Raw genomic sequence first — 10,709 nt, 5'->3', positions numbered from 1 at the left:
TTTGCTTTGAATATATATGATATTTATGTATTTGGCAGAAGGCTGAAATGAGATTTTTTACATTAAAAAAATGGTAAAATACTTTCTTTAAATGGTATCTTACTTGGAAAACTAAATATGCCACTCCCACCCCAAGAAGCCAACCTATTCTGGTGCTTAATACCAACCACAAAATAATCTATAGAGTTTTAATTCTCCTGCTACTCAAATCTCTAATTAAGCAAGCCTTAGTAAAAGTTTTACATTGTAATTATGGTCTTATTTTCTCACTCCGCCCCCCCCCACCTCATATACTTTAAAAAAGGCATGTAATATGTTTTAAGATGATGACATTTCACCTTAGAAGTGCTTCTGGTGTATGTTAGGCTATGATGAAGTAATTTTCTGCATGTATAAAGATTTTAAAAATGATGGATTCTGTGCTTTAAAACAACAGAGTATCCTTTAGAAATAACAGCAGGAAAGAATAGTATTATTTTTCTCTTCTCTGCTCTTTTTGACAGATTCAATAAATGTTATGGTTTCTAGTGATCATTAGCGACTTCCAAAATCAGATGAATTACCCTACGAGTATGTATCTCATAGCAGCAAAAATTCAGATTTTGTTATTTTTTCAATTATGAGTTTTAAAGTTTAAATGCTATTATTAGTATTTTAGTTCATTAGATCACTGCTCATGGTAGGCTGATGATACAAGGCTTATACACATTTTCAAGAAAGAGAAGAAAACTAAACGAGCTGTCATGTATTTTTAAGAAAATAAGCTCAAATGATTTAGGTAATTAATTGGTTTACAACTGTACTGGAAAAATACTTTGTGGTAAAATGATAATCTTTTCCAATCAATCAAGATTATCCAGGTCTGGCTATGGACAGTGTATGCTGGAGCTGGCTCATATCTTCCCAACCTTGGGCTCAGTGATGTCATGTTAGTAGCTTGAAATTAGTCACAGCAGGAGTATTTATACCACAGAAGTAAGATGCTCCCTTTCCATTTTGAAGATCTGTTAAACACTTCCCAGTACACCATTATTATTCCTTTAAAATACATTTCAATTCTTTGTTCATAAGAATCTTATTTGAAGATCTAAATCCTTGATGTTTTTTGTATAAATCTATCTTTCTGGAAAAAGATTTAAATGTTTCCATTAGTTAACAGTAATGGAAATGTTAGACTTTCACTGTGAAGGGATAAATATGTGAGGCCTTATTCACAGAGAAGTTCTTCCTTTCTTTTGAGGGAGTTGTACCCTATTCAGAATAAACTATTCAAAATTTGGATTTTTATCTAAAAATAAAAGGTATCCTATTTTTAACTCAATCCAGACTTATAAAGCAAAATACCTAGACTTCAAAGAGAACCTAACAGATTTTAATTATCAAAAATGTCTATGATTTAATGGTAAGGTTAATTAAAAATATTTTATAAAGTATGAAATAAACAATCTTATTAGATGAACTTATTTATTTGACACATTAAATGAGGCAAAGAAAAGTATATGCAACTGCATAAAAAGAATCGCATTCTCATACTAGTTGAACATACAGCAGTGGTCAAAAATAATGAATTGTGGAATGGATGCCAAGATTTAATGCAAAAAACACCCTGTACAGAAAAACTTCAGGCTTCTAACTTTACTGAATCCAATATTAAACGTGCTTCCTTATATTCCTCAGTTTCTTCCAAGTCTTTTTCACTCTCCTGAAATGAAATATAATAAAAATTAGATTTATCCTTCTCAAACTTCAGTGCTGTTATTTACTCAAATATTACAAACCATCAATATAAAGAGCTCAAAAAATTAAAAAGGATTCTAAACCTCATCTAAACAGTGTATAATTTCACACAGTTTTGTTCTTTCCTTATAGGTAAGAGAAGAAATAACAGGTTTTGTTGTTTCACTGTATAACATTCTCATGGAATAAGTGAAAAACAGGGTTATCTAAAGCTATTAGCATTAAGTAACTAAATTAAAACCTCAGAAAAATGAAAAAAAATTTATTCTCATTTTGTCAACATGTCACCATACAAAAAGGACTATTATTAATGGACTAAAAATTAAAAATGATGCTTTACTAAAATGTTACATATATAACATTCAGACAACAATGATCCTACAACTACCCACAATGACAAAAAAGGCTAGTGGTATCACACCAGAGGTAAGTATAATCTCTGAATTAGAAAACTGAACTGTCTGCTTATTATTATGTATCATACTACAAGGAAACAAAATGCTAACATCTTTTATTTTTTTATATTTAAAGGCTGAGTTTTTCCTTGATACTTTATACATAAAGCTCTTACTAATATACTACTATGCTAAGAGATAAATGAAATAATATCATCTAAGTTATTCTGCATATGAACTTTTGTTTGATCTTTACTTAAATAATAAAGCTATGATCAGTTATTCGTGTCAGGTCAATAAAAGCTGGAGATATACTGTTACAGAGCAGAGGGAATAAAGTATGTTTGTTTCTTTAACACGAAAATTTAAAGCAAAAGGAGTGAGAATTTGCTTACCTCAGATTATAGGCAAAATTTCTACCTAAACATGTCTCTGTTCTCTGTTACTAAGTGTAAGCTCTTTGAGGGTAGAAATATTGTTGAATACATCCATACACACAAATATATCATCCAAAGACAGTATTACTTTTTTCAAGCAATTTCTATTACCTTTTCAGCTACTAGATTCATGAGAGAAAAAAGCGTTTAAGCTGTCAGTAAATAAAAATGGTGCTCTGTCTCAGTATTTTAATATAGTAATTATTTCTATCTTTTATTTCAAAACCACAGCTTTATTTTTGGCTGTTAAGGAGAGTTATCCTGACTTTAAAAGGTTCCTATATCTAAATATGGAGTTCTGTGTCAAAATTAAAGTAAAATGTGAACATATCTCTATTTGTTTTTTCTTACAGATACAGTCCTAATATTATTTTGGTGGGAAAACAAATGTCATTCTTTTTCAAAGAATACATATAATCATCCTGAGAAAGCCTCACAAGATTTTTGTTATAGAAGGCACAACTATGAATCATGAGACAGCTAGTAGCTAGTTAATATTAGCTCAAGAAACAGAAACATAAAATGAGATTAGTAAAGGAAATGTTGGAATCCATCAAATTACCATCAAACAGCAAAAACAACTGGCTTGAATATAGTATTATGCAGTTATCTCCATTAAGAAAGAAATAAGGGGACTTAATTGTTTTTAGAATCTTTTATAAAATGATTCTGCCACTGTATCACAAGGCATTTTATTAGCAAGTACAGTTAACAGTGTGATCCAGCTCCAAGTTAATATGAAAGGACTGCCTATATTACAAGGTGTTTTTCCCTCTCAAACTGAGTAAAGTTTGACTCTAAAAGAATTCCGGATCCTTTTCATAAGGGCCCAAATTCATTTGAAACATTTGGATCTTTTAAAATTTTAAATAGTCTACTTATCTTTAATGTGCCAAAAAAAGATCTTTCTGTATAAATACTAAATATTTCAAGATACTGCTGGACAATGTCCGGGCTCTGAATATCTACCATAATAACTCAAATATATTTAATTAACTAAGTTTAAATAAACAGAATAAACATGCTGGTTATAGTACTTCTACTGGAGGTTAATTAAAACACAATTTAATCTCTATTAATTATTTTAAAATATACTGATACACAGGGCAAGTGAACAAAATATGTCCCTAACTAGTTTACAGCATTGAATACTTAAGATTTTGGCCTTCCATGTATTAGACTGAAAGAACATTTAAACAGAACACAGAGAAGAATATACTTACTAATAACTGCAGAAGATCGGTATACGCTGCTTCCAACCTGCGCTGGCAATCTGGGATCATCATCCGGGACTCTTGCAGGATCTCTGCCTATAATGAAAATCTCCGTGAGACAAGCAGAGATAGTAGAACTTAATGTGTTTAGCTCACCCCTCTGTAAATATCTGAAGTGAGTTAGAGGAACCAGGAAAAAATTATAGGTATGTTAAGTAGTTCAATATTTTTTAAAAATAGTTCGAATATCACCCAGCCACCCCATCCCTCCCAACCCCCACCACTCCAGCAACCCTCAGTTTGTTTCCTGAGATTAAGAATTCCTCATTAAAAAAAAAAAGTTCGAATAGGAATGTATGAAATCTGAAAAAAAAGTTCGATATTTTAATTTAAATTGTGATTATTAGAAGTTAGAAAGAATGACTATCATACTGTTAAATATTCAAAGTACAAGTTCTAAATCGTTTGGTAATCACCTTCTCATGCTAAGTGAAAATTAACTGGAAAAGCTTTTCATAGAGCATTTATTTAAAACGGCTATTTAAAATAAACTATTCTTCCTGCTGTCACAAAGCACCTTTATCCAAAATGGGATCAGCTGGTTATATAAATATCTCCTGCATCTTCGGAGTAATAAAGAAAAACAGTGTTCAGATATCACATGGAGATAATTACTGCATGAAAAAAGTTATTGAGTTATTGATCACATCGTGTGCACACTGCAGGAGGTTCTCACTGAAAGACAGAGGTAAAGAAAAATGAAAAGCAAAGACCAGCAGGTTCATATTTTTGATGCTTATCATGCATAAAAAGTTATTACTTATCCTTGTGCTTCATTTAAGGAGAGAGATTATTCTCCCCATGCACTTTGAGCCAAATTACCAGCCTGGCACCCCCTGAATCTAACTTCTGCCTATTCCTCCTGAAGACAGACACAACAAAATTAAACCCAAGAATATTTATTCTGGGGGCTATTTCTGGACTTAAAATACATCATTCAAAGCTGAACTGTAAAATATCAAATCATAAAAGAAAAAAATCAAATCAATCACTGAGAAACCAATCAGTAGGAGGGTAAATAAATTAGTGTCAGATGTTGTCCCTCAAATCAGTCTTTTTCCTAAGGTGGTAGGAAGCTTTATCTCCTTAAACTATTCTCAGAGACACAAAGATCATTTAAACATTTATCTCCAAAAAATAGTGTTTGGTCAAATACCTTTGGTTAAGTGGGTATAAATTCCGAAATTTTACTAATAAGCTTTATTACCTTAGCTCACATAAAATAAAGGAAAGACATAACTTAATGGTAATCATATTATATTTTAATAGAAACTTTAGTAAGTCCCAGTATGTTCTTCCTTTCCCTAACAGTTTTGTAATAACTCACAGTGTAAAAAAAAATCAGACTCATAATACACAGGATGCTTTCTATCCACATCTATTTTCTCAGGTGAAAACCTATATTGTTGAACTTCTATTACTAACAACACACTGGATGAAAACTTTAGACACAGGATCATGACTTTACTTCACTGCTAATCATACTATACCTAGATATTCAATCACTGTTTTTATGTTTTATTTTTATGTATCTGGTTAGTATGAATACATGTGAAATTTCAGTGAGAGGCACATTTCACTGGATACAGGATTCATATTTCTTCCTTATGGACCTTCCTTGAGAATAGCTTATAGGAATTAAACAAGGTGAAATGAATATAAAGAGTAAGATCAAAAGCATGGTAAGTCAAAATGTATACTTGTAAAAAGTTTTTTGAAAGCTTTAGTACTGGGCGCCTGGGTGGCTTAGTCGTTAAGCGTCTGCCTTCAGCTCAGGTCATGATCCCAGGGTCCTGGGATCGAGCCCCACATCGGGCTCCCTCCTCGGGGGTAAGCCCGCTTCTCCCTCTCCCACTGCTTGTGTTCCTGCTCTTGCTATCTCTGTCTCTGTCAAATAAATAAATAAAATCTTTAAAAAAAAGAAAAAAAAGAAATCTTTAGTATTGTCAATGAAATGAATTTTAAGCAATGCTGCCCAAAATAACTTCCATTCATTATTATTCTATCCATTATCATAGAGCAAGAATCCTCATGCAATCTATCAATACAGGACTATGATGTGACTAGGGCCAAAGATCAGTCTCACCCATATACCAGCCCCAATTCATTCAATAAGCTTACTAGGTATCTAGAGGATGCCAGGTACAGGGGATGCAAAGATGAATAAAAGAAGGTTTCTGCCCCCCATTCCAGTATAGGAGCATAAACATGAAAATAAACATTTGGGACAGCTTCAAGAAGACTATGCCACTGGGAGCCAAAGGCATACAGTACATTGATGTGGAATCCATAAACCACATATACTTTACCTCGTAACAATGAATTACAACTGTCAGGAATAATTTTAAAAGACCATATATAACGTGTGATTATACAGTAAAGAAACCCCTCAAAAATACCTGAACTAAAGTAATGAGTATTATCTTTCAAAGTGTTCCCCTTGGGAAGGAGTCACTCAAATGAATGGGGACTCTGTCTAAAATATCTGAATAAACTCTCAGTTTATTCTAATGCTGATTATGACAAGACTGAGTTTAAGTCAGGACCTTGGCACAGATTGGAAGGTACAATGAACAGGATGTGGTCCTACTCACGTCTTACTATTTTTAAAGCAAGTTATGATTTTTTGGGGGGAAAGTTATTCAGGTAAAATGGAAGCTTGGGGAGGCTTAGCAAGGCTCAAATTATAACAATAGATAAATTACAAAATAAAATCTGATCGATTACCTCTATAATCAAATGTATATAAGTTGGAAGGGAAAAGCCGTAATTGGCAGATTTTCATTTTATTCAGAAAGAAGAGTTCTGTGAAATAATCTGGCCAATGTTAAGTTGCTTTGCTACTGCTCAATTGAGATAAGATTTCTAGCTTCTTTAATGATCCATTGACTATAGCTAAAATAATCTATAGGCACTCTAATATTGGATATTGGCTGCCTCTGGAACCAATGGTAACTGCATTAGTTTGCCAAACTGAGCTTTAGAGTAGTTCAGAGATTATTGTAACAATGCTTAAGTCACCTTTTACACAGAGGTAAAATAGTAATATGCTAATACACATGTTAAGAAATCCATCTGAAGAGAGAGAAAATGGTTAAGTATATAAGGTGATGGATATGTTAAGTAGCTTGGTTATGGTCAATATTTCACAAAGAATACATTTATCAAATCATCAAGTTGCATAATTTAAATATACACAATTTTAGACTGTCAACTATACCTCAGTAAGGCAGGGGAAAAAAGATATAAAGACACTCTGAGAAACAAATGAAGAATCATAGAGTCAGAAGGGACCTAAGTGGTCATCTACTGCAGGCTCCTCAATTTACAAATGAGAAAGTTGAGTCTCAGAGTGACTAGCTAGTTGATACGGTCTGAATTATACCCATGACTCAGATTTCAACTCTAGCATATGAATGAGTGATAGTGGTAGCCAGACTCTAAGAAGGCCTCCAGTGATCCTGCTCTTGTGTAGTCGCCTCCCATACTACATTTGGGTTGGGCCTGTGACCAATAGAATGTGGCAGAAGTGGCTTTCTAGAAATTAAGACCCGAGGCTAAGTCTTCAGAAGCCTTACAGTTTCCACATGGGCCTCCTGAAATGCTTATTCACATTTTGGAAATGCTTCTCTCAGGACCCAGTTGTCATGCTGTGAGAAGCTCTGAAGGATGGATGGAAGGAAGACAGGAAGGAATGAAGGAAGGAAGGAAGGAATCTGACTTGTGTTTTCTGGTTATTGCTGAATGAATAAGGATATATAATGAATTCTATGAGTAAAAAATAGTCTGGGTCCGTAAACCCTAAGATGTCAATAATTATTTTAGGTTTTATAAATGGTCTAAATCCACCAGTCCAAAGACAGAGAGTCATAGACTGGACCCAACTATATGCTGCCTACAAGAAACCTACTTCACGCAAAATGACACAAAGAGTTGTATCATGCAAACATTTTTTTTTAAAAAGTGACTTATATTAATATTGGACAGACTTCAGAGCAAAAAAAAAAAATTATTAGAGACAAAGAGGAGTATTACATAATAATAAAATGACCAATTCACCAAGAAAAAAACATGGTGATCCCTAAATGTGGATGCACTAAACAAGAGAGCTTCAAAATACATAACACAAAAACTGATAAAGCTAAAAGGAGAGAGATAAAACCACACATATAGCTGGGGATTTCAATGCCTCACTCTGGTACAAGTGGTAGAAGTATTAGATCAAAAAAATCAACAAAGATATAAAAGAACTGAATAATGCCATCAACCAATACGATGTAAATGACACCTATAGAACACTCTGCCTAAGAAAGGAAAATACAAATACTTTTCAAGCACCCATGACACCTTCATTGCAGGGGCCCCTGGGTGGGTCAGTTGGCTAAGCATCTGATTCTTGGCTTCAGCTCAGGTCACGATCTCATAGGCTGTGGGACTGAGCCCTGTGTTAGGCTACATGCTCAGTGTGGAGTCTGCTTGAAAGAGTCTCTCCCTCTGCCCCTCCCCCCAACTTGCAAGCGCACTCTCTCTCTAATAAATAAATAAATCTTAAAAAACAACAACAAAACCCCAAAAACATTCATTGCACTATACCATAGCCTGGGTCAAACAACAACAACAACAACAACAAAACAAACAAAAATCTCAACAAATTTAAATATTAAATAAAAGAATTTAAATAAGGGGCGGAGCAAGATGGTGGAGGAGTAGGAGACCTAGATTTCGTCTGGTCTCAGGAATTCAGCTGAATAGGGATCAAACCATTCTGAACACCTACGAACTCAACAGGAGATCGAACAGGAGAGTAGCAACAACTCTCTGAACAGAGAAGCGACCACTTACTGGAAGGTAGGGCGTGCAGAGAAGTGAATCCGAGGCGATATTCGGGAGGATAGACGGCGGGGGAGGGGCCTCCGCCGGCCGCTTCTGGCAAGTGATAGAGCCGCGGAGCACAAAATCGGACCTTTTAGAAGTTGGCTCGGCGGAGGGACGTTGCTGCAGTAGCTAAGCGAGGGGTGGAATCCTCCCGGGACAGTGTGGTCTCAGGACCCTTGGGGTCACGGAGAGACCGGGGGTACCTGAGTGCGCGAGAGCTCCCAGGTATCAGAGCGGGGAAGCCGGCTGCAGAGACGGAGCAGAGTCGCGGGCTCTCAGCTCGGGGTTACCATAAACTGTGATCTGCGGCCCAGTCGGGGCACGGCTCCCCCAGCAGGGACCCAACAAGCAGCAGATCCGGGGAGACTCCCCTTCCTTCCCGGGGAGGAGCGGTGCGGGAACGCACTGCAGGGATCTGCTGGGTTTGGAGACTCCGTGCGGGGTCAGGTGTCAGAGATAGCAATGCTCCATCACAGGCCGGGTGAGCACGGAGTGCGGCCGGAGACTGGGGACATGGGAGTGACTGCTTTTCTCTGGGGACACACTGAGGAGCGGGGCCCCGAGTTCTCAGCTCCTCCGGGTGGAGATTGGGAGGCCACCATTTCTGCCCTGGTCCTCCAAAGCTGTACCGAGAGCTTGCAGGGAACAAAAGCTCCTGAGAACAAACCGGAGCAGCTTCCTTAGCCCGGACCGACAAGGGCGGGGCAATTCCGCCTCCGGCAAAGACATTTGGAAACCACAGCAACAGGCCCCTCCCCCAGAAGATCAGCACAAACAGCCAGCAAGCCAAGACCAAGTTGATCGATCAAGGAGAATGGGAGAACTCCAGCGCTAGGGAAATACTGCACATAGATTCATGGCTTTTTTTTTTTTTTTTTTTTTTTACCATGATCCATTATTTCATCAAAGTTAATTTTTGTTGACTGTTTTTTCTTATTTTTCTTTTTCCCTTTTTCAACCAACATCCTATCAATCCCTTTTTTAAAAAAAAAAACATTTTTTATTTTTCATTTTTAGAGTCATATTTTATCCCTTCATAGTAGTTACCCTTATTTTTGGCATATATATATAAGTTGTTCTCTCTTTAAAATTTTGGGGTACAGTTTCTTCTAAAAGATCAAAATATACCCTAAATCACTAGTGTATGGCTTTGTTCTAGTCTCCTGCCTGATCACATTCTCTCCCTTTTTCCTTTTTTTTTTTTTCTTAAATCTTCTTTCTTTTTTCAAACAACTTATCTTACCAAGTCCTTTTATAAAATCTTCTATAATTTTCATCTTTACAGTCATCTTCCATCCCTTCATTGTATCAACCCTTATTTTGTACATATATGTCTTTCTTCCTTTAAAATTTTAGGAGGCACTTTTTTCTAATAGACCAAAATACGCCCAAAATCTAGTGTGTGTGGCACTGATCTATGCACTAGCCTGATCATATTTGATCACATTCTGTTTTTCTTTGTTCTGTTTTTGTTTTTATCCTTTTTTTTTTTCCTTTTTTTTTTCTCTTTCTTTTTTCTTTCTTTCCCTTTCTTTTCCCCGGGTTTCAGGTCTTTTCTGATTTGTATACAGTATATTTGCTGGGGATGTTGTAAACCTGTTAGCATTTTGTTCTCTCAGTCATCTATTCTCCTCTGGACAAAATGACAAGACGAAAGAAATCACCTCAGCAAAAAGAACAAGAGGTAGTACCGTCAGCCAGGGACCTGCTCAATACGGACATTAGTATGATGTCGGACCTAGAGTTCAGAATCATGACTTTAAAGATACTAGCTGGGCTTGAAAAAAGCGTGGAAGTTATTAGAGAAACCCTTTCTGGAGAAATAAAAGAACTAAAATCTAACCAAATCGAAATCAAAAAAGGCTATTGATGAGGTGCAATCAAAAATGGGGGCACTAACTGCTAGGATAAATGAGGCAGAAGAGAGAATCAGCGATATAGAAGACCAAATGATGGAAAATAAAGAGGCTGAGAAAAAGAGAGAGAAACAA

General features: G+C 35.8%; 1 protein-coding gene across 1 annotated transcript in view; it reads right to left on the bottom strand.

The window, feature by feature from the left end:
- Window positions 1-1,447: 1,447 nt before the first annotated feature.
- TBCA (tubulin folding cofactor A) overlaps window positions 1,448-10,709 on the bottom strand; it is a 97,773-nt gene continuing 88,511 nt past the window's right edge. Inside the window, exons 3-4 of the mRNA XM_025892559.2 lie at window positions 3,793-3,879; window positions 1,448-1,702 (exon numbers count right to left, since the gene is read on the bottom strand). Of these exons, the coding sequence (XP_025748344.2) occupies window positions 1,622-1,702; window positions 3,793-3,879 (168 nt within the window). The 3' untranslated portion in view covers window positions 1,448-1,621. The remainder of the gene's footprint in view (window positions 1,703-3,792; window positions 3,880-10,709) is intronic.

This window comes from Callorhinus ursinus, unplaced genomic scaffold (genome assembly GCF_003265705.2).
Source record: "Callorhinus ursinus isolate GAN/ISIS: 27379988/994484 unplaced genomic scaffold, GSC_fseal_2.0 scaffold23, whole genome shotgun sequence".
Lineage (NCBI taxonomy): Eukaryota > Metazoa > Chordata > Mammalia > Carnivora > Otariidae > Callorhinus > Callorhinus ursinus.
This window is presented reverse-complemented; position numbering and strand designations above follow the sequence as displayed.